Source organism: Anguilla anguilla, chromosome 8, assembly GCF_013347855.1.
Source record: "Anguilla anguilla isolate fAngAng1 chromosome 8, fAngAng1.pri, whole genome shotgun sequence".
NCBI lineage: Eukaryota > Metazoa > Chordata > Actinopteri > Anguilliformes > Anguillidae > Anguilla > Anguilla anguilla.
In genome coordinates, this window is record NC_049208.1 from 22,686,355 (window position 1) to 22,710,291 (window position 23,937).

General features: G+C 41.0%; 1 protein-coding gene across 2 annotated transcripts in view; it reads left to right on the forward strand.

The window, feature by feature from the left end:
• The window catches only part of rb1cc1 (RB1-inducible coiled-coil 1), a 35,228-nt gene extending 11,509 nt beyond the window's left edge, over nucleotides 1-23,719 (forward strand). For both annotated transcript variants that reach the window (XM_035429128.1, XM_035429129.1), the window contains exons 7-24: nucleotides 581-1,013; nucleotides 3,119-3,289; nucleotides 5,117-5,301; nucleotides 6,236-6,422; nucleotides 6,715-6,796; nucleotides 6,961-7,025; nucleotides 7,169-7,272; nucleotides 7,800-7,926; nucleotides 8,197-10,124; nucleotides 11,362-11,542; nucleotides 13,752-13,860; nucleotides 16,730-16,967; nucleotides 17,706-17,760; nucleotides 18,118-18,165; nucleotides 18,371-18,429; nucleotides 18,744-18,871; nucleotides 21,100-21,170; nucleotides 22,755-23,719. In XM_035429128.1, the coding sequence (XP_035285019.1) occupies nucleotides 581-1,013; nucleotides 3,119-3,289; nucleotides 5,117-5,301; nucleotides 6,236-6,422; nucleotides 6,715-6,796; nucleotides 6,961-7,025; nucleotides 7,169-7,272; nucleotides 7,800-7,926; nucleotides 8,197-10,124; nucleotides 11,362-11,542; nucleotides 13,752-13,860; nucleotides 16,730-16,967; nucleotides 17,706-17,760; nucleotides 18,118-18,165; nucleotides 18,371-18,429; nucleotides 18,744-18,871; nucleotides 21,100-21,170; nucleotides 22,755-22,832 (4,249 nt within the window). In that variant the 3' untranslated portion in view covers nucleotides 22,833-23,719. The remainder of the gene's footprint in view (nucleotides 1-580; nucleotides 1,014-3,118; nucleotides 3,290-5,116; nucleotides 5,302-6,235; nucleotides 6,423-6,714; nucleotides 6,797-6,960; nucleotides 7,026-7,168; nucleotides 7,273-7,799; nucleotides 7,927-8,196; nucleotides 10,125-11,361; nucleotides 11,543-13,751; nucleotides 13,861-16,729; nucleotides 16,968-17,705; nucleotides 17,761-18,117; nucleotides 18,166-18,370; nucleotides 18,430-18,743; nucleotides 18,872-21,099; nucleotides 21,171-22,754) is intronic.
• The last annotated feature ends 218 nt before the right edge of the window (nucleotides 23,720-23,937 follow it).

Consider the following 23,937-nt stretch of genomic DNA (forward strand, 5'->3'; position numbering starts at 1 on the left):
AAATCGATTAGTTGATTTAATACTGGGAGAGAGCAAGAAAGTGAACGCTGGATGCCTCAGAGGACGTGGGGTCATCTCTGTTTCTCACAGATTGATAAAATTTATTTAAATTATTTTGCATTATTATTATTAACTTGTAATTTAACAATAAATCAAGCAAAGATGACAATGGACCAACAATTTCAAAAAGGGGAAAAATGGAGTACTGTTTGGGCAAGAAAGTTTCCTAAAGTTGAGACACTCATGGCTGCCATCAGGAAAATTTTGAACAATTAAAAACATTCTGCGAATCCTAAATAATCAGACTGAATTTAACATGCGACATCATTGCCAATCATTGTCTATACATGAGAAGCGATGATGAGCCTACTCTATCAATATAGCCGATTGGGGGCAGTTAAGATTGTTAGCCATGTGACCTGAGGAAACATTTATTTTCATATCGTAAATATGAAACGGTATCTGAGTGCTGCCACCATCTTATTCACAGATTTTAAAGATAAACTGGCATTTTAATTGACAGACTGTAAGTACAAAATGGGACCTGGCTGACCGCCATCGTGTTGTGCGTGTTTTAAAGGCTAGGGACCGCTGTATCAGTCATGGCCAAGATCCCTCTCCTGGAGTGCTTGACGCGCCACAGCTACAGAGAGAGCCTGAAGTCCAGCTCGCCGGCGGACGGCGACGGGACCGAGGAGGAGACGGAGGAGGAGAAGTCCGTGGATTCCGTCTTGTGTCCTGGGGAGTCCCGGAGTGGTGGGAAGTCGCCCGGATCCTTCTCCGCTTCGGGGGAGACACCGACGGCGGCGGCGACGGCGCGGGACGGCGGCGCGCGGGAGGAGAGCCAGATGACGGACAGCAGCAGCCTGCGGGCGGCGCTGCAGGAGACCGACTCCCCGGAGACAAGCCTTCCGCCCTCTTTCAACGTCACCCTGCTGGACTGGATCAACGTACAGGACAGGCCAAATGACGTGGAATCGGTTGTGAGGAAGTGCTTTGATTCCATCAGCAGAGTAAGTTCATCTGCTTACTAATGCAGTCCTTTATTCCTGCTAAATGTGCTTGTTCATACATACAAATAAATGGGTCATAGTACAGGACAAAGCACGGTGTATACCCTATGGTTTAGATGTGTGACTTTTACACGTGATGCAGTTGGCTAGATCTCAAATTGCATTTTAGTCATGGAAGAGTGGAATTACAGAAGGGGGGTGCCATTCGTAATGGCACAATCAGCCAACCTAGACTCCCTTTCTGGCCAACCTAGACAATGTAAAACAAAACAGTCTTCATGAGTTTGAATGAGACCGGACCAGAACATTATCATTTCTGAAAACAAGTAACAGGACCACAAGTACATGCTACGCTAATGCTGTGTAAACTTGCTACCACCTGTTCAATAAAATGCAGAATTGACCCGTAATATCATTCCAAAATGCTGCTAAAAGGTTGCATACCTCTAAAAGCTCATAAAGGTTTCCCTTCTGTTTGAAATTGGTATGAGCTCTGTGCTGAAGAAAATTTGTAAAGAGCACTAAGGTGCCACAAATAATTTACTGAACCAGCTGACTGCAGCACAAAAGTAAGATGGCCCACATAAGGTTGTGTAATTCGAAAGTTGGTTCGTAAGAAGCTGACATGGTTATTAATGGCAGTTTATTTGCAGTCATGCCATACTGCACCTTCTGTCCATTTCATTTTCACTTGTTCTGAGTATCTGTTCCTTTTAGTGATATGCTGGCCCAAATTGGCTTTCCTTGGGAAAGGGGCACTTTAAAAAAATAAAAAAAAATCCCTCATAACATGTTGTTCCCACTTAGTGAGGACAGGAACTCCCAAGAATGGACTGCAATGGTTGCTGTGTGTTCTTGGGTGCTAATGTTCTCACTAAGCAGGAACAGTGTGTTTTATATTAGTTTGGTAGCTTTTGGATTTTATTGGAGGACTCTCCTAACTTTCATGCTGAAACAGTGCTTTATATTAAGTACATGATTGGTTTGGGTCATATGGCTGGATTTGTTTCCATTACTGAAAAACACCATCTGAAATTGTGTATGCTTTGTAACAAAGCATTTAAGGGACGTTTTGAGGTCAGATCAGGCAATATTAGAACCTTTTGTTCTAAATGTTGTATGGAAACCCAATGCGGCGTTCCACTCAGTGAGCACCATAACCTGCTGTCAAGTGTAGTAGTGATGGCGTCATGTTACGGGGATGCTTCTCAGCCACAGACACTGGTTGGCTTGTCAAGAGGTAAATGGACGTAGCAAAGTATGGACAAGTCCTAAAAGAGAGCCTGCTTCAATCTGTTAAAGACCCTAAATTTAGATAAAAATTCACCCGCAGGATAATGACTCAAAGCACAGGACAAAGACTACGCTGGAATGGTTGAACAGGAAGAGGGTGAATGTCTGTGAGAGCCCTGACTTGAACCTGATGGAAATTATGTTGATAGGCTTGAATTAAAATTGCTGTTCCTCAATAATACTTATTCAGCTTTACAGAACTTAAACAAATTCTACAGTTCAGAGGGTGAACACTTCTGCAATACACAATGCACGCGCACACACACACACACACACACACACACACGTACACTTAAAGTAAAATGTTTTGTGTCTGTTTGCCGAAGCTTTATCTTTAAAACATTGTAGGAACACAGTGATTTCAGGGTTGTCTCCAGCAAATCTTTGGATCACAAATCACTACCAGCACATACTTTTGTCTGTGAAATCAGCTTGCTTGTTCCAGATTTCATCAGCTAAGATGAACCTCGACCTCTTTGTTCTCGTCCTTGCATGAATGCAGAAACACATCAGAAAGACAACATTATGTTTTGTTCTTCACATTACAGGTGATGTGACCATGATAATTTGGCCTCATATTAGAAAGATAATAAACCCAGCTGTCCTTATTTCACCTTAGTCCCTGTGAACCTGTCTAGATAAGGATCCTTCTTTAGGCACAATGAATGCTTATCTTAAGAAAGAGTCAACAGTTTTCAATAGCTCTGCTGCAATTATCTGATATTTTATGTAGTTATTTTTATGTACATTGAAACTGTAAGGAGTGGTGATGTTGTGCCCTCAGGTAATAATTGTCTTCTGACATTTTCCAGCTCGATCCGAGGATCATTCAGCCCTTTTTGGCAGATTGTCGGGACACTATTGCCAAACTGGATAATCAAAACATGAAGGCCATTAAGGGCCTGGAGGATAGACTGTATGCTCTTGACCAGATGATTGCAAGCTGTAAGAAGTTGGTCAACGAACAGAAAGAACTTGCTCAGGTAAGCATTGATTTTCTCAAAACTGAGAGATGCTGAAATGTCTAGATCTATATTCTTGTGTGAAAATGTATATTTTGTTAAATCACACAAAAAGATTTCTTTTAAGATTCCAGAAGGTTTTGCATTTCCATATCTGGTAAAATTAAAAATTGAATCCGGTCTATCCTACGGGACAGAAGTATCCACACAGCACAGCACGTTTTTATTGATAATATAGGGCTTGAATTCTTGGTTTGGTTCAGTGTTCCTGCGACATTTAAGTATTGCTGCTGTTAATAGTCTGGAAAGTTCTTATTGCTCATCATACATGAATTACAGACATAAACAGATACTTTCCCCTTTGGTAAGAGATGTAAGATAACATTTGTAAATTCAAGTTTTAATATATATTCTGATATGCATTACCCTAAATGTAGTTTAGAACTATGTCCATGTACCACGACATTCAAATTACTTCCTTCACTTTCTTTTTGTTTCTGTTGTTGATTCAGTTTTCCCCTTTGATTTTATTCCCTTTTTAATGTGATGTTTTGTGAATGCCAAACAGGGTATAAAACACTCGCTTCCAGCTTTGTGTCTGAATAGCAGCATCTGGGTGCTCTGCTATTAAGACCAGTTTGGAATAACTGGTCCCCAGTGGGGAATTCCCTTTTATAAAGACCCATAAAGGTGACAGAATAGAAATTTCATATCAGTGTGTGTAGTAGCACAGGTTTTCAGCGGTGAAACGATTCAAAGGCAAAGTAATGGAGTTTTTAACTCTCCAGGTGTGTGCCTTCATAATGCGCGTTGGCCTGCCTCCATCCTATTTGGCATGGCGGTCTTCTGGGTGTGTGTCACAGGAGCCTATAGCCATGTAGGGTGCAGCCAGCCTGTGTGTGGCGAGACAAAGAAGAGAATTAATTGGATTATGTGAGCCTGGACTTTGTGCATTATAAGAGCCCCGTTCTCTGGAAATATGGGCACAAGGAAGGGGAAATAATACACGTGCACATTTCAGATTGATTGAGCTTGTTCAGCCCTCTCCTCAGGTCCAAATGTATTGACCTGTCTTTATGAAGCCGCTCACCCTGATATTAATGATAGGATGAAGCTGACCAGCAGGTGGCGGTCTTTAACCCAACTTACAGAAGGACAGAGCAGGCCAGGGCATTGTGTCTGTGTGTAAGCCTACTGAGTCCCCAGTATGTGTCTTGGGGGGGGGGGGGGGGGCAGAGATGTTTGTTTATTTATTTTAAAATCTTCACAAACTATAATTGTTTTATTTTGGTACACTGCTGTGTGCTGTTGTGGCAGGCTGATTTCACGCCTTGGCTATTGTTTAAGTAGCCTAAACCACATTGCAACAAACATAATAACATGTGAGGATGGACAACATTTTAAAAATTCAGTTTGTTGGTCTGCAACCTGGCCCAACATAAGACTAAGTTAAATATAACAAATGTTTTAAAACGTAGGCTGCAGCCCAAATTTCTCACATGCTTTTGATGTGTAGTGATGATTACTGGCGTACAACTTGAAACAACACAACACAGAACATGATATTCCTCTCTCAAGTCAAATGACTAAGAACAAATACAGTTAGAAACTGCTGTTCAACTGGTAATTAGCTAAATGCTAAAATAATGGAAGATTCCAGTTGCTAATGATAAATCTAGCATGTAGCCTAAGTGTGTCTGTCTTACATTCCTCAAAAAAATAAGTTCCTCAAAATTCTGGCTAACCTTAAACTAGGCTCTAGTTACTTTCATGCAGCTTTTGATTCTACTGTGTTTTCGTTGTTCATTTCATACTACATTAACTGGTGTTTCACTAACCCTCCCCCAGGGATTTCTGGCCAATCAGAAGAGGGCTGAAAACCTGAAGGACACTTCGGTGTTGCCTGACTTGTGTCTCAGTCATGCAAATCAGCTGATGATCATGTTGACCAACCACAGAAAACTCTTGGACATCAAGCAGAAGTGCACCACTGCCAAACAGGAGCTGGCCAACAATCTGCAAGTTCGCCTCAAGTAAGAAACAAATTTAATCTTTCACTTCATTAATTCTTTGAACTTTTATTTATCTTGTTCACGAGTACTGTGATGATAAATGGGAAATCTGTCCATAAAAGTTGCATTTATGGCAAAGGATTGTGATGGATTACTTTATTTGAGACTAAATAAAATAATAATTGAGTACTCCAACAAATCAGGCACAACCATGCGCTCTATATTTTTCATTATTAATCATCCTGCTCAGTGTAATGGCAGAAATTCCAGCAAAATGTCAGGCTGTTGACTGCTGCTGGTTTCTGCTTGCCAGCAGTCATGCTGCATGCTGTGTGACAGATAGCTTATGGGAGAAGTACACTGAAATTTCTTTGTACATTTTGTGCGTCTTTTGTTCTTCAAATCATTGTAAAGCAATGCATAGTGTAGCTGCTCATCTTTACCTCCAATTTACAACCAATGTCTCTATTCATACGGTTTATTAAATGATACTATGCAAGGTTTGCTTGCCTTGCTTCGATGTACTATGTCTCACAAATGTAAATATTATCATTATTTTTCCCTAAAACATGTAATGTAAATCAGATGTGTATTAATCACACTAATACATGTGTACTGCTGATTAAAGAGCAGATGTGGTAAAATGTATGACAATAGGGAAAAGATTGATGTTTGGTAGCCTGCCCCTTTAACACAAATGCCATTTGAGATGCTCGATATGTACAATGACGCGATGAACGCATTATACTTCATTTTTATGCTTCACCAATATTGACCCAGGTTATCAGTTGCGTTTGTACAGAGTTCATGAACCGGACATTCCAATTTGGGTGGAATTTGACATATTTTTTAAAAAAGAACATTCTAAGCGCATATTAATGATCTTACAATCATTCCACAGCAGCTGTTTAACACGGACGGCATCTTTTCCATGCGCCAAACTTTGTGTCCCCAGATGGTGCTGCTACGTGATGCTCCATGCGGACCAGGACGGGGAGAAGCTGCAGGCCCTGCTGCGCCTGCTGACGGAGCTGCTGGAGCGGGTGCGGATCGTGGAGGCCCTCAGCACCGTCCCGCAGATGTACTGCCTGGCCGTGGTGGAGGTCGTCAGGCGGAAGATTTTCATACGGCACTACAGAGAGGTCAGCACCGCGTGTCCCGTCCTGGTCTTTGTGCGCCGCTTAGCAGAAATTTATGGGTCACAACCTTTGAATTGCAGCAAATGCGGCAGTCTTTGCATTTTCACCTCGGCACCGCTGCCCAAAGAAGACTGGGGTCAAAACCAATTGCACGGATTTGAATGCAGGCATCTTGTCCATGCATTCAGTGTTCATTTATTGCAGTTCAAAGGTTGCGCCTTCTTTTTGGATCATCAGCCACCTTATGCGTACCGTTCTTTCATTTTCTGAATGCAAATAATTTTTCCTGTTTCAGTGGGCCAGTGCTCTCGTGAAGGATGGGAAACAGCTCTATGAAGCTGAGAAAGTTAAAAGGGAAACGTTTGGGAAGTTGTTCAGTGAGTTTTTTAAACCTTTTCAACTATTCCTTCTCATCCTTCATTCTCTTCCTTTTTAAACAGTGACAAAACAAAGGCTGTGCTGCCAAAGACAGTTTAATTCATCTTGCATTAAAAAGACTGCACTAGCAGTTGTCACAATCCTTATTTTCTGGTGTTCGCAGGAAAATCTTTTCTCAGAAACCGTTTGTTTCGAGGACTTGATTCATGGCCTCCCACTTCATTTTGCGTAAGTGATCTGATGTACACATTCAAACTTTGCGCTTTTCTTGATAGCACAATGAACTGGTGGATGTAGAAATGGTTTCATCCTACAAATAGTGTTACCCCACTCACTGGTGGTCTGTTTCTTTCCCTACTGCTCACACACAGACACGCAAACCTCGAAGGTTTGACTCTGAGCTTCCGGAAATTTCCCTGTATGACCTGCAGTATTTGAAGTCTTGCTGTCCTTCTGAAGTCCAGCCTTTTCTCAGGTGTGGTATATATTTCAGGCTCCTTTTGTAATCAATGATTTGCATCACTGAACTCACAGGAATAATTTAAATGCTTCTGCTTCTGCCATTATACTTCAGACTTTCTGTTTCACAGGAGAAAACCATGATTGGATAAAAGCATTGAAAATGAAGTAATTGACATAGTTTGACATTGATAAAGTTCTTGGTAGCTGCCTGGCGAGAATATCCTTAACATTTCATTGCAGGCTGTAATAAGATCACGTGACTCCTGATTTATTATAGCTGTTCTTGTAATCAATATTGTATCGCTTCAGTTTGAATAGCAAATTAATTGTCTAGCTTGATGGGAACCAGTTGTGGGGGACATCAGACATTTGTTTTTTCAGAACATTTCTGGTGAAGGTGGAACTGAGATGAAAGGTTGCAGTCTAATATGGGGTTCTAATGTACACAAGTTACACAAAGGAACTAATTTCATATCACCTAATGCTAATTATTTAGTTTTTGATCTTTGAACAGTGTTGTTTTTTTTTTCTTCTTTTTAGGGTTCCAACATTGTGTGATTTTGAGCCTTTGCACCAACATGTTAAAATACTCCACCAGCTTGTTCAGGCCACCCAGAGTGTGGATGAAATGTCTCAAACCATCACCGACTTGCTGAGTGAACAAAAGGTACTGTGTTCGCATGGGGAGTTTGAGTTGAGCGACTGACAAACACCTTGTGTATTTGTGATCAGCTGTACCAACACATACTGTAGTCTGCTGTGTTTTTAATGCATTTAAGCGCAGTTTGGGGTTATGCTACTGAAATAAAGAAATCTTTTTTTTTCATTTGAGAACCTGATGACTTCCTTAAATTAGATACTTTCTTCTTCCTTTTAAAATAATCAGAGCTGCTTCAGTTTATTGACAAATATTTCATTTTGAACGATGTGTCACTAGGCATCCAGCAGCCAGACGGGGCAAAGGTCCACTACAGTCCCAAGATCTGAAAGCACAGTAGGAGCTGCCTCTACCTCCCCCAAAACACCCTCCTCACTGAGTCTTCAGGGTCCCCTCTGTCAGCCTCTGATTGTTCCTGGCCCGTTAGAAGAGCTGTCTCCAGACAGCATCGATGCCCACACGTTTGATTTTGAAACTATCGGGCATCCGAATATGGACGCGGTGCTACAGCAAGGATCCCTGGACCTCGACTCCTTGGTCGAGAGCCCCGAGTCGGACTTCATGTCCGCAGTGAACGAGTTTGTGATCGAGGAGAACCTGACTTCCCCGAATCCCATCAGCGACCCGACGAGCCCCGAGATGATGGTGGAATCCTTGTATTCCTCGGTCATAAATGCCATCGACAGCAAGCGCATTCAGGACACGACTACCTTGGAGAGGGAGAACTCCAGACTGGCAGTCCTGAAACAGTGCATAGAGAAGTACAGGTCGGCCGCGGAGGAGTCCCAGGGCAACTTGAAAAGCGTCAAAGAGGATCTCTACCACTTCCGTGGTCTTGTATTAAAAGAACAGAGGGACTTTGGGTTCGCTTTGAAAACGATGTCGATGGAAGTGCGGAGCATTGTTGAAAATATTAAGTACACCCACGAAGGAAACTTGCATGAAATGCATGAGAATGAGTTATACACTCTCAAAACAGACCATGAAAAAGAAATGCTAGCTCTCAAAGAACAATCCGAGGTGAACCAGAATATCGTCAAGGATCTACAAAGGGCCATCCTGGAGCTCGAAGGCATCGTGGAACGGAAGGAAAAGGAGATCGCCCAGATTGAAAGCGAAAGAGACCGGACTGTGGAATCGGAGAGCAGTCAGAAGCAGCGGTTGCTTGACCTGGAGCAGAAGATCGAAGAGCAGAAAGAGGAAATGAAGACCGTCACTCTGTCCAGAGACACCCTGGCAGACCAGCTGGAGCACCTGCATTTTGAGATCGAACGCAGCCAGCAGAAGATCAAGGCGGAAATGGAAGGCTTGGAAAAGTCTCGGCTCCAGGAGCTGGAGGAGCGGCTCCGGCAGCAGCACGCCGGCGAGCTGGAGGCCGCCAAACAGCAGGGCCAAGCGGTCCTCGATTGGCTGGCCGACGAGAACGCGACCAAGCTGAAGGAGCTGGTCGACCTGCACGCAGCAGAGCTGGCGGAGTGGGAGGGTCGCGTCAAGGACCTCGAGTCCCGCGTCTCCGAGCTGTCCGACATGCGATGCAAGTTGGAGGTGGAGATGGCCCTGAAAGAAGCGGAGATGGAGGAGGTCCGGCTATTGTACCAGGAGGCCAGGTGTCAACAGCAGGAGACGTTGAACTCCAGAGTGGAGGCGGAGACCGACTCTTTGCGAAAGCAGATGATTGCCCTTCAAGAGCAGCTCCAGGTTAAGAATGAAGAGTACGAAGTGGGGTTAGCCGAGCTCAGGACACTGATGAGAATCGAGAAGGACCACTGTATCTCTGAGCTGGTGGACAGGCATGAAGAGGAGAGTGCTTTACTCCGCAGTCAATTTGCATCTTTGCAAGACAAAGCTTGGGAGATGGAGAGAAGCCTGACTGAACAGGTGCAAGCACTTAAGAATGACCTGGAGGATCGGACTGCCACCCTAAAGAACGAGAAAGACAATCAGGAAAGAGCCCTTCAGGAGGAGCAGGAGCATTTAAAGAAGGCTATCTGTGATTTGGAGGCACAAAATGAACTTCTTTCTAAAAGGTTGGTGCAGGAGAAAGAGACCGCACAGAGTATAGAAGAGCAGAAAGAGGAAGCAGTGAAGGCTGCGTTATCAAATGCCTTAAAAAACTTTGAACGGCAGAAGGAGGAAATCGAGGAAAGACTGTTAACAAAAGTCAAAGAACTTGAAAATGAGCTCAAGGAGAGAGGGTCTTCAGAAAGGTAAGGAATGGAATTCTGAGCCGCTGTTTTGAGAAGCCCTGTGCAAAACTGAGATGTGTTATTTTGTAACCATTTGAAAATTAATTCTGTCTTCATTTACAGAATATTATAGAACCAAATTAGTTTAGTCCAGAGCTCACCAGACAATCCATGGCACATCTTGTACCCAAAAAAAAAACAGCTATTGCAGTGCTTACTGGAGTTGCAATTATGCATACAAGTATATATTGAGAGACTTCGTAAAATAAAAATAATTAAAATTTAACTAAAGTGCACAGTACAATAAATGCCACTCGAAAGTAGACAGAAACACTGCTTAAAGAGTACGCACATGTGCGTTAGAGTACATAAATGCAAAAATATAAAGAAAAAATCTAAATATATTATTCATACTGATATCAGACAGATATTATTGAAATATTGATTTTACATAGTTTTTTATTAATACACCTGTGATCTTATGAACAATGTTATGCTTTTCCAAGAAGATTATGGATAATGCAATGCAGTTAGCCTATAGATTAAGGATGACTGTATTTTCATAGCAGTCTACAATGAATGCATGTCATATCAAAAGATGGAAAACATCTAAACATGGAAAATAATTAAATTGTCCTTGCTACCATTTTTTTCCTTAAATGATTTTGACTCAACCGCTTAGAATAAATAAGTTAATTAAATTTTAAGTGAATTAGGTTAATTATATTAGTTGACCAAATTAATTTCCACAGTGACATGATTTTTACAGTGTATTATAATTATCACAGTGTAAAGCTTCTGTACTCTCATACACATTTACCACAAATACGACATTTACTCCTCAGATCTGCAGTACTGTTTCAGTTACTTTCCTACCTAACCGTAGTTTATTTCTCCTGCGTCCAACTGTTAGTTCAGTTGTTACTGAAAGCATTGTTAGTGGCAGCAGATTCGTGGATTTTCCAAAGCCAGTTTTGGCTGCCTGCACCTATATTTCTGAAGGCTTAGAAGCATTTGAGGATAAAGCGCATCTTTGAAGCTTCTCTTCATTTGGTGTTATTTTGATTGGCTATTCGCTTCAAATTGTAAAAATGTGAAACATGGTACAGATTAGGTGTATATGGCCTATGCTGCTATAGCGAAAGTAGTGTTCAATGGGCTGCCTGACGGTCTTAGCTGGTGCATGCGTTGGTGTCGAAGTGGTACATTGGGGCTTTGACAGGGAGCTACAGTGCCATTCTGCTTTTGCCTGATACAGGGCAGCCGCCGTGCCAGAGCACACCGGGGGCCAGGCCGAGGTGGCGTGCGGCATCAACGCCAGTGTCGAGGAGCGTCTGCAGGAGGAGCGGGCCGGCCTGCTGGCCCAGCTGGAGCTCCTGGAGAAGAGGAAGAACGAGGAGATGCAGAACCTCAAGACGTCGCTCATCGCCGAACAACAGGTAGCACGCCCCCTTTCCCGGCTGCGCGCGTAGGCTCCCCTTCCAAAAAAAAAAAAAAAGCGAGCCCTCACCCCGCCCCCACCCTGCAGATCGGCCCCTCCCCGAGCCAGCGGGAGAAGCAGGTGACGCGGTGGGCGGGTTCGTCTGTTTGCGAATCCGCATCCGCGGCGGCAGGCCCGCCGTCGAGTCGGCGGGGAATGCGTGGCGCTCGCGGCCGCAGTCCTCGCTCCGCTCTGCTCCACCGCGAGGTTCCCGCCGCCATTCCATTCGGTGTCCATGGGCGTCGATTCCCGAGGTCAGCTGGGCGCCGGCCTAACGTCGGGCCGAAGCGATGGTGCCGCTCGGCGCCGTTATCGTAATTCCGTCTGGGCGTTTTAGCAGTGGCGCTGCTTTGCAGCTTGCACCCAGTTCTGAAGGGGAGGCTGCTAAGGGCCAACTGCATCACCCGTTGTGATGCCACGTGCCACCTCTCTGCTCCTTTGCGCGTCGGTGCAATGATCTGGCTGCGAGTGGGGAAAACAGATGGAACCTGGAGAAACCGTATTTTCTGTCAAACCCACATGCATTATATGTGCATAATTAGTACATAATATTCATGATTTCATAAATTACCTTTTGACTTTGTCTGTTCAGGTCAGGTAGTTTCTGAGGGAATTGTTGCCATCTCCTTTGGCAGCAGTGGGCCATTTCAAAGGTTTCACAATTCCATTTGAATTCTTCGGTGGGTTCTACGTTATTCTGGTGAAGTTTTTAACAACGGTTTGTTTAAATGTGCCAACGCTATTAAAACAAATGTCTTTAGATGTTGCATGTCATTTGAACATGAATCTTAAAATGTTCAGTTGATAGATCATCGATTTTCTTGTAGAAATATTTCAGTATTTCTGAGGCACTTTGAAGTTGTTTTTTCATTTGTAGATGGTATCGTCTGTTTTTTATTTTTTATTTATTTGGTCACACTGACCTTTAAAATGTAAGAAAACCTGTTCAGACAGTCTCAGCCCACAACTCTAGTCTCAGTTTTCGTACACAGAAAGGCAGATATGACCTTCACATTGATATGCAGAATGTCAGCAAAAAACTGGCGAAGAACTGAAGAAAAAAAAAACAAAAAACCATGTTTCTCAGGTCCTGCGTGTTTACATCAAATATAAATATATGGAACTTGTGTGGGCGGTAGAGCATCTCTACTAAATATAGCATATTTTTAGTTTTTCCTGTATTTGTTGCCTGTCCCTGTTGTTAAGTGAGTCACTTGCACAGAAAGTCATGCAGGCAGTTATGAGTCATGAGGAACACTACACGCTGTTCTTTTAATGCTTTAACAGGCATTTGACCTCTGTTTTTGCATTCTTATATTTTTATCCAGTTTTTCAGGGGAACTGAAAGGCATCACTCTAGTGCAGTTTTATGTAAGCCTTGTGACTGTTCGTAGAACATTACCCCAAAAGGCTTGGGGCTCATCCTGGTGCTTTTTTTTTCAAATGTAAGAAGAGCATTGATGTTTCTCTTGATTAGCAGTGGTTTGGTGGGTGACCTTTTGGTAGCATTTTCTATGAAAACTGCATCGTCTACTAATAAAGCTAGAACAGAGAGTTTGTTGTTTCTACTCATAGTTCAGTTGCAGGAGCACTGAATGTCTTAAGTTTAGCAATCTTGGGATGCTGATGTCCTGTCCCATAGGGGGCTTGCGCAAAGGGGTTAAACAAAATCTGCACACAGAAATCACATTAAAATAGATAAAATTCCCCTTTCTGCACTCGCTGCTGTTGTTAGAATAAAATCAATCATAATGCAGGATTGTAGTTAACAATGAGTACAGGATTTGTGCGTCATTTTAAAAAATGTCTTTGAAGGTTTTGATTATGTTTGAGGGGTAACCTTATGTTTGTGAGAACATTTGCTTCATTAATAAATTGTAATGAAATGTTAGTGCAGGGATTAGCTCTCATCCAACTTCCATTTTTTTCCTTCGACAGTATATTGGTGTTTTATAAATACAAAAAGTTCAGCAGCAATGCTTACCTTACTGGTATTGAGCACATGATTAATTTAATCAAGGTTTTACCAAACAAGTCACGTTGCATAAAGTACTGTACCGTCTGTTGACATATCTGTGTATGATGGATATCTGTACTGTAGATGTGTTTGATGAATTGACTTACTGGTAACTATCATTCACTTAAAATTATTTTCTCTTTACATTTAGACAAATTTCAACACTGTTCTGACAAGAGAAAAACTGAAGAAGGAACAGATAATCAATGAACTAACTGACAAGCTGAGAAAAGCCACCCAGCAGCAAGAAGACGACAAAGGTTTCTAACCACTCTCACATTTAGTCATTTTCATATATCTTAATTACTTGATTTTTAGTTACTTGTGATGTGTATGATATGCTATGCATTGCCAAGGTTTAATGAAGACATTATAATAGCTCTTTATTGAAATATTATTTTCTGAATAAACTTGTTTGGCATAAAAGGGGGAAGCTTGGACACATTGCTAAATATGCGTTTTTATGTTAATTCTAGTCAATTTTATGTTAATTTGATGTGTTTATTGTACTTGCATACAGTTAATTGTTTGAACTGTATAAAGCAAAAAAAAATCCATCTACACTGTCACTTAGAGATGTGTGTAATGATTCATTTAAATATGGCAAATTTTATGCAATGCACCAAATTTAGCATAGCACATTTACTACTGCTGGATAAACAATAATTAGCAAGCAACAACCAGCAAGTGCAGTGTAGATTGAATGAAATCAGTTTTATTTCTCTTACTGCTGAAATGTGTGTTCGGTGGTAGGCAGCAGGTGGTATGTCATGTGTACAACGTGTCAGGTGTCATTTTAGACTGCACTATATCAGCCTTAAACTGCATACCTCTGCAGGTGGGGTTTTGGACTGCATTATATAAGGCGCACAGATTTTAGATGGCAGTATGTTGTTTGTACAGCATATCTCTACGGTGATTAGTATGCGATTTGTAAATACACTGCATGAATCTGCAGGTGTGATTAGTATATAGACACTGTGTGTGTACCTGCAAATGTTTGGTATATCAGGTATATAGACACTGCATTTCCCTGCAGGTGTTTGTTGTATCAGGTATATAGATGCAGTGCATGTGTCTGCAGGTGTTTGGTGTATCAGGTATATAGATGTGATGCATGTGTCTGCAGGTGTTTGGTGTATCAGGTATATAGACACTGCATGTCCCTGCAGATGTTTGGTGTATCTGGTATATAGATACTGTGCATATACCTACAGATGTTTGGTATATTAGGTATATAGACACTGTACATATCCCTGCAGACATTTGGTATATTAGGTATATGGACACTGTGCATATCCCTGCAGGTGTTTGGTATATCAGGTATATAGACACTGTGCATATCCCTGCAGGTCTTTGGTGTATTAGGTATATAGACACTGTGTATGTCGCGGCAGATGTTTGGTATATTAGGTATATGGACACTGTGCATGTCCCTGCAGGTGTTTGGTATATCAGGTATATAGACACTGTGCATATCCCTGCAGGTGTTTGGTATATCAGGTATATAGACACTGTGCATATCCCTGCAGACGTTTGGTATATTAGGTATATTGACACTGTGTATGTCCCGGGAGATGTTTGGTATATCAGGTATATAGACACTGCATATCCCTGCAGACGTTTGGTATATTAGGTATATGGACACTGTGCATATCCCTGCAGGTGTTTGATATATCAGGTATATAGACACTGCATATCCCTGCAGACGTTTGGTATATTAGGTATATTGACACTGTGTATGTCCCGGCAGATGTTTGGTATATCAGGTATATAGACACTGCATATCCCTGCAGGTGTTTGTTGTAGCAGGTATATAGATGCAGTGCATGTGTCTGCAGGTGTTTGGTGTATCAGGTATATAGATGTGGTGCATGTGTCTGCAGGTGTTTGGTGTATCAGGTATATAGACACTGCATGTCTCTGCAGATGTTTGGTGTATCTGGTATATAGATACTGTGCATATACCTACAGGTGTTTGGTATATTAGGTATATAGACACTGTGCATATCCCTGCAGACGTTTGGTATATTAGGTATATAGACACTGTGCATATCCCTGCAGGTGTTTGGTATATCAGGTATATAGACACTGTGCATATCCCTGCAGGTGTTTGGTATATCAGGTATATAGACACTGTGCATATCCCTGCAGGTCTTTGGTGTATTAGGTATATAGACACTGTGTATGTCGCGGCAGATGTTTGGTATATCAGGTATATAGACACTGTGCATGTCCCTGCAGGTGTTTGGTATATCAGGTATATAGACACTGTGCATATCCCTGCAGGTGTTTGGTATATCAGGTATATAGACACTGTGCATATCCCTGCAGGTGTTTGGAATATCAGGTATATAGACACTGTGCATATCCCTGCAGGTGTTTGGTATATTAGGTATATTGACACTGTGTATGTCCCGGCAGATGTTTGGTATATAGACACTGCATATCCCTGCAGACATTTGGTATATCAGGTATATAGACACTGTGCATATCCCTGCAGGTGTTTGGTATATTAGGTATATAGACACTGTGCATATCCCTGCAGGTGTTTGGTATATCAGGTATATAGACACTGTGCATATCCCTGCAGGTGTTTGGTATATTAGGTATATTGACACTGTGTATGTCCCGGCAGATGTTTGGTATATCAGGTATATAGACACTGCATATCCCTGCAGACGTTTGGTATATTAGGTATATGGACACTGTGCATATCCCTGCAGGTGTTTGGTATATTAGGTATATAGACACTGTGCATATCCCTGCAGGTGTTTGGTATATTAGGTATATGGACACTGTGCATATCCCTGCAGGTGTTTGGTATATTAGGTATATAGACACTGCATATCCCTGCAGGTGTTTGGTATATCAGGTATATAGACACTGTGCATATCCCTGCAGGTGTTTGGTATATTAGGTATATAGACACTGTGCATATCCCTGCAGGTGTTTGGTATATCAGGTATATAGACACTGTGCATATCCCTGCAGGTGTTTGGTATATCAGGTATATAGACACTGTGCATATCCCTGCAGGTGTTTGGTATATCAGGTATATAGACACTGTGCATATCCCTGCAGGTGTTTGGTATATCAGGTATATAGACACTGTGCATATCCCTGCAGGTGTGATTGGGACCCTGCTGGGAGACCGGGCCACCCTGCTGCAGGAGAAGAAGCAGTTGGAGGAGGAGCTGAACCGTCTGCGTAGCAGCGCCATGGTCTCCTCCACCTACTTCCAGCCCGCCCCCGCCGCCTGCTCCTCCGACGCCCCCGGCGACCCGGAGAGGCTGGCCTCGGTCGGAGCCGTCCGCGAGGAGGAGAGGGTGGACTCGGCGGTCGAGGCCAGCATGATGACCGTTCAGTAAGCGCCCGCGGTCGCGCTCAAAAACAACAAAGATTTCCGTAAACATTTGTATCTCTGTTCAGTCTGCGAACACAGCGAGCCAAAGCAAGCGAACGCAGCGGTTTTGTGTCGAATAGTGTTCAAAGAGTAATTTACTACTTCACTGGGTAAAACTGTTCAAAACCGTTGACCACGTTTGCATGCACACCAGATACTTATTCTGGTTATGGTCATATTCCGATTTTGACATTTACGTGCGCCATGAAAACAATAACCCGATCTTATTCCTGTATATGTGGTTAGCTGAGTATTCCATTTACATTATTTGGTCAACGCTAAAGGACACTGCACTATAATTTGTCCTTGTGCATGAAGTGTTTAAAATTCACTGGGTGCAAAATGCTGGTATTGTTTTGTCTTAAATTTAGGGCTATCAACTTTAATGCGTTAAGCCATGCAAATAATTTTGCAGGACAGATCGCCGAAAGTACAGCTCTATGATCTGTTCTCCCATCCACCACCCTCTTTAACATTTGTAATTAATAAATGTAATTAAAATGAATCGCATGATTTAACACGCCAACAGTGACAGCCAAACTTATAACACATCGCTTTCCGGGTCTTGCACCTGTGTCTGCTTTGTTCTGTGGTTCAGCCGAACTCAGCATATTGTCTTAATCCAAATAGTGTTGTGTCATTTCTGCGCTTGTGCAGTTTCCTTGTTTTACTGATTAAAGTCCACGTTCTCTATTTCAGTGAAAACATCCTCATGCTATCTGAGGAGAGGCAGCGAATACTTCTATTGGAAAGGGTAAGTGCAATCCCATCATGCATTGGACTACAGAGATATCAGTATACATGCCTCTCAGTGCTGGTCTGTGAATTCAAGTAGTATCTGAAGAATGTGAATAATTATGTAAATAACGCACATGTCGACTGTGCCGCATTCAGCTCGATGTAATTCACCAAGTATATTCAGTTCAGGAGAATGACAAAAATCTGGAATTACCAATAGTCTTGATTCTATTTTAATGCTTCATAGAAATTTGTTTGAGGAGAATTATGTAGAATTGAATAATTTGAAATACGAGTGCATTGTCGTTGATTTTTTAATAGAACTATTATTTCTTATTATTTGGTGTATTTATTTTAATCTATATTTTTACAGACCTTACACATGAAGGAGGAAGAAAACAAACGTCTCAGTCAAAGACTGGTAATATTCTGGTTTATCGTTTTGTTTTTTATTTTTCTTTTGACTTTTACAACTTGTTCACGATAGGATTGCAAAAAAAAAGGCTGAATTTACATGGCACAACCATTTTAAAGCTCAACATCAAATGCATTTCTCTTTTGAATACTAGTTTTTATGATTTATATAATTTAAGTACTGATCTGTTTTATTTTCTTTCTTTTTCTAGATGTCCCAGAGCATGTCTTCAGTATCTTCACGGCATTCAGAGAAAATAGCTATAAGAGAGTAAGTAGATTGGGGATTCTTAGCACCACTCAGTTTGTCTTGGCATGTTTAGACTGTAGAAAAATATAATAAAATATTTTATGCATGTATATGTAGTGCAATCTGTAATCTTGATAATGTCCATACATTGGAGCAGAAATGAAACAGTGAATATGAGGTTAAAATGCCGCCTGTCAGCTTTATTTTGAGGGTATGTACATCCATATCGGGTGAACATTGTAGGAATTACAGCCCTTTTTACACAATAGTTCCCACATTTTAGGGTGCCAAAAGTCACGTATGATAACTGATTTTTTTTTCCATACTGTCTTCAGTTTTCAGGTCGGGGACTTGGTTCTCATCATCTTAGATGAAAGGCACGATAACTATGTACTGTTCACCGTGGGTCCGACCCTGTACTTCCTCCATTCTGAGTCCCTCACCGCCCTGGATCTCAAACCAGGTCAGTCCAGCTCCCCGGAAAGCAGAGGTCACAGCAGTACCAACCACTGGGTCTATAAAATACAACATAGGCACTGGCCTGACTGCAGCCAGGGTTTGTTTTTATTTAAAGAAAATTCTGACTGAAAACTCAAATTCTTATATCCTTCGAAGGCAGTGATAATTTTATTTAACGATGTCACAGTAACCGATTTTTCATTCTGTGTTTCCAAATGTGAATTTTTCACTCTGCACTTTATGCCAAGAACTTTTTGCAGTGTGTGTGTTTACTTATGGTCTCTCGGTTAAAAGGTTTTTTAAAAATATAAACATGTTTTTTCCTCATCAGTTTCAGCAATCGCCAAACTCTCCTAACTGCCTTTTTGAAGGAAAAAAAAAGTAACACTTTCAGTTATGAGTCAGAGTTAAGGGCATGTGTGGATTGCATCTAAGCTATTGTCTATTTACTATATGCCAAACATGTTTATTATCATTAACAAATTTGTTACTGCTCACTTAATAATGTTATCTTTTTTAAAAAGAGACGTGCTTCAGTCAAGAATTATATTCAAATATAGAAATATAGTTCCAAAATATAGTTTGAGCGCAGCTCTATTTTAAATTGAGTTTACACATTGCGCATGGTGTACAGCGTGGTCAATTCTACATTTGATTGTGGGTTGTTCCGTCCGGAGCACTGGACTTGAAAATGGGCCCTGCCAGTGCTGTCTGTTTAGTAGCTCTGTAAGGAGGAGGCCACCATTGGAAGGGAGCGTCTCCCCTGCCTCTGCCCAAAAACTCCTCCGGTTGACTGGCCGTCTACAGTCCACGTACGCCAGCCGCGCGGTAATGTACGCGCAGTTCGCCCGGCCGACTGCGGAGCGAAAACAAGCAGCCACCAGTAGCTTGCATTTTGGAGAAGGCTACTCTAAACTCCTGGTTTAACAGAGGATGATGCAGCGCTTGGAAATGGCTAAATCACTAGAGAATAAGCTCCTTCTTCAGAGGAACCTAAACTCTGATCTGAGGTAACAGAGCCCAGGATCTTAGTTTATTTAGGAGTTATTGTGAGGTCCCGAAATTTTAAACCAGTCCTTTTATCATAAAATCAAACGCTCTGCAGAAAAGGCTAAGACCAAAGAAATGAAGTGACTTTAGTAAGCCTGCATCTCCCTTTCATGTATTCCCCAAATACGTCTGAAGAAGTCTCAATAAAAAACTACAAAAAAATGTGAAAGCCGAAAGACTAGAAAGGTATAGATATCTATAAAGGGGCTTTCATTAGGACAGGAAGGAAATGTTGTGAAGAAAGGGACCAAAACTCCCAATTAGTGTTTCGGGCTTGGAAATCAACGTAACAAAAATCTTCACTTAATAGGTGCATCCACTGGCATTCTGCGGTCCGGCTTTGAGTGGGGATAATCAGAGAGCGATTTTGTATGACGCTGTCCAGGGGGAGGGAGTATCTTTAAACCTCATCATTCAAATGAGGATTTGAAAGGCAGTGTTCTCCCTGCCTGCTTTGTACTGGGAGGGGGCGTACAAGTAGCCATTTGAATCCTTTTCGTTTGAGCCCTGCGTTATTCAAAATCGGTCAGGCGGTTCGACCAGTGGCCCACCGGCTTTCGCGACCGTGGAAGGAATAAATCTTGCCATCAATCACCCCCGCGGTTTCAAAAATGGTCATCACAGTGTCACTTTTTCTTTCATACCTCGGCTTACATCGATCATTCTTTGATTTCAAATTTGAATATATTTGAATGTATTTGAATGGATCAAAAGACAGATCAGCGAGGCCAGTGGGGAACTCCCAGCACTCTAAAGATGTGATTGCTTTCTGCAAATATGTCAAGGGCAATGTGGGTTTTCTGGGGTCTTGAGGAATATCTGTCTAGTTCAGGGGTAGGCAACCCTGGTCCTGGAGTTACAGTGATGTTTGTGATTTTGATTCCATCCGAACCTGATTGCAGGAGCTGGTGGATTGTTAAGAGGCCGAGCCCGAGTATTCAGAGCCGGAATGGCGAAACGCTCAGTACCTCCAGCACATGGTCACCTGTGGTCACGTCATTGAGCCTAATAAATTATTAATTTATGGAGTTAGAGGTTTCGATGCAGCAAGCGCCATGACCATCTCTAGAATTTCAGGAACAGGCTTGCTTACTTTTGGGACTAGCTGAATGACACACGGTGCTCTAGAAATCATGGCTGCATGTCCTGTATTGAGATTTTTATTTTTTTTATTTTAAATAGCATCTGGGGCCGCAAGGCGACCGTGGGTTCTTGGAAAAGTGATGGAGAAGGAATATTGCCAGGCAAAAAAGGTAATGAACTGAAGTAACTTGCCCTTTTGTTTTTCATTAGGGAATTGCAGCTCGTTGATTGGAAGTAACATGGTTTTAGCCAGCATGTAAGAATCTTATCTTAATCAGGAGGTGATGCAACATGGATACAAAATATGTTTTCATATCGCTTATGCAGTTTCTTTTGTAAAATATATACTGTATTTCGGTTGTGTTTTTTATCCACTGCAAAAGCAACACACATCTTCACTACACATCTCTTACATGTCTCATTTATTGCTGAAGCAGTAGAATTGATTTAAATTATAGTATCCCCATTTGTATTATTGTTAACCAGTTACATCCAATTACATCAATTCAAGTCATTTCATACTTGGCTGCCTAAGGACCACAGTCGTACTGTTAGCTCATAATGGAATTCAAATTGCAGCTCCAGATAGTGACTTAAGGAGAGATGGCGGTCTAACTGCGTTTTTGCCTTATTTAAATTAAACCTAATTTAAGCTAGCAGATTGTGTGCATTTGCATTGTTTAAAATAAACCTCTCAGCAGACATCAGTATCATAAATATATTGATCAAATTACTTAAGCACAGTCAAGTAATGGCATTAATTAGACTATGTACATTGTACCTCGACAACAACAATGTTAGATCTCAATTGGTGTCCTGAATAATGCATGCATAATTGATGTGCTTATTTTTGCCTGCACCGCAACAGTGGGGCCAGCCATATAAACGCGAATGTGTGTGACTGAGTGATGGAGTTACACCATTGGTCGGCCGAGTTATGAAGTTACACCATTGGTCAGCTGGATGTGTTAGGACTGTTAGGTCCAGCCATATACTAGGTTTTGACCTGGTCTTGTTATTGGGGATATGAGAACTAATGTGTTAATCACAGTTTTTATTTGACATGAAAATATATCATCCATACAGTATTGAAACGCAATTCAAACTTTAGTTCCAATATTGAATTGGGTTAGGCTAATGTATTGTATTTTTAATTTGGTGATGTGCAGGTGTGTGGATATGAAGCTCTTGAGGTTTTTTGACCTGTTTGTGACGTTTGATCCAGGAGCAGTTTGTTTGATACAGTGAGACTGACTCGCATTTCTATTCACAAACCAAATTACAGATCCTGTATATTTTTTTTTTCACCGGGGAAAGAGAATTTGCCTCTTAAGAGAGCATTACAGGAACAGTCATCTCATTTACTTCCAAGTAGCAAAGCAGCCGAGGCATTTATATATGCCATGTTTAGGACATAAGCTGTGGAACCTCTGTTTTGCATTATTCAACAAATTCCCAATATCATGACAACATTTTAAACATATTTTATAGAAGCGTGTAATTTATTGATTTCTATTAATGTTGAAACATGAAAAGTTACAGACAAGTCGTAGCACGTTATAGCTTCAACTCTGATAGTCATTGATGAATGATTAATCCATTATGATTCAGTTGGTAGGTTTGAACAGTGTTCTAACAGTGGGGATCTTACAAAGAGTATTATGATTATGGTAAATAATTTGCACTCCTGTTTCTAGGTTGTTTGATGCGTATTGCTCTAATCAATATATTCCTCTTTACATCTTCCTCCTCAGGCTCAAAACAGATTTAAAGTTCCTCTGGGTACCAAATTCTACAGAGTGAAGGCTGTTCCCTGGAACAAAAAAGTATAATATCGTTACATTATGAGCTAAAACCTGTTTGTGTTGCATATGTTTTTAAAAATAAAACAAAAACATCTCGTGTTATTCATAAATTCTCTTATCAACATTGCATTAGAAAAAGGAAAAAAAATCATTATCATGATATGGTTTGACAGTTGCAAGAACACTTTAGTTTGTTTTTATTTTTTGTTTTTTACCCAGAAGATTTATAATCGTGGACCAAATAATTTCTTTTCTTTGTAAGGGCATGCCCTATACATATTGGCATAAAGCCGTTATATTGTCTGTAAATTAAACATAAGTCTTTGGATGTTATATATTAGTTCTCATTATTATGGACATTTGTCCTTTTGTGGAAAATATCATTATCAACATAATTTCCCAGTAATGTTCTGCAAATATACATTTATTATAAATGTTTATGGAGGAATGTTCATGGCATGCATATTGAAATATTTTTTCTTTAATTTACTTCAGATAAATGTTGTAGTTGGACCTGTAGGTAAAATGCTGTTTGTTACACACAACACAGTAAGAAAGCTCTCTGAAAGGATAATATTGAAATGTACATTATGAGACTGAGAGAAATATAACAGTCATCACTGCAATCCTTAAAATGCACTTTTGGAAGAAACAAAAAAAAAAAAACAATGCTGTCATGGATTCAAACAGGGAAGAATTTGCGCTGCTTTTAACATTGAAACGGTGCATAACTTCCCACTATCATAGAACGCTCATTCTTAGAGAGAAATATTTCATATTTGTGATCTTGTGTTTCATTATTGGATTAAATATGGCATTGTACATTATCCATCAAGTCATACAAGTAACAATAAATGACTGTATTGTAAAGGAATTTAGAGTTTTGAAACAATAAAGGTTTGATCCCTGGGAAATAGTTTGTGTGCTTCTTCAGTCAGTGTTAATACGCCACATTTTTTCCCAATTATTGGTAATACCTGTGTACATGCTTATTTATAGTCACCATTGATTCGTTTACAGAAATATTGAGACTTCTTATGTACTGAGGTATTTTAATTCTTTTTTATATTTTATTTTTGGGAGATGACAAAATACATTATGTCACTTTAGGTATGAACGCAAAGTGCTGGAT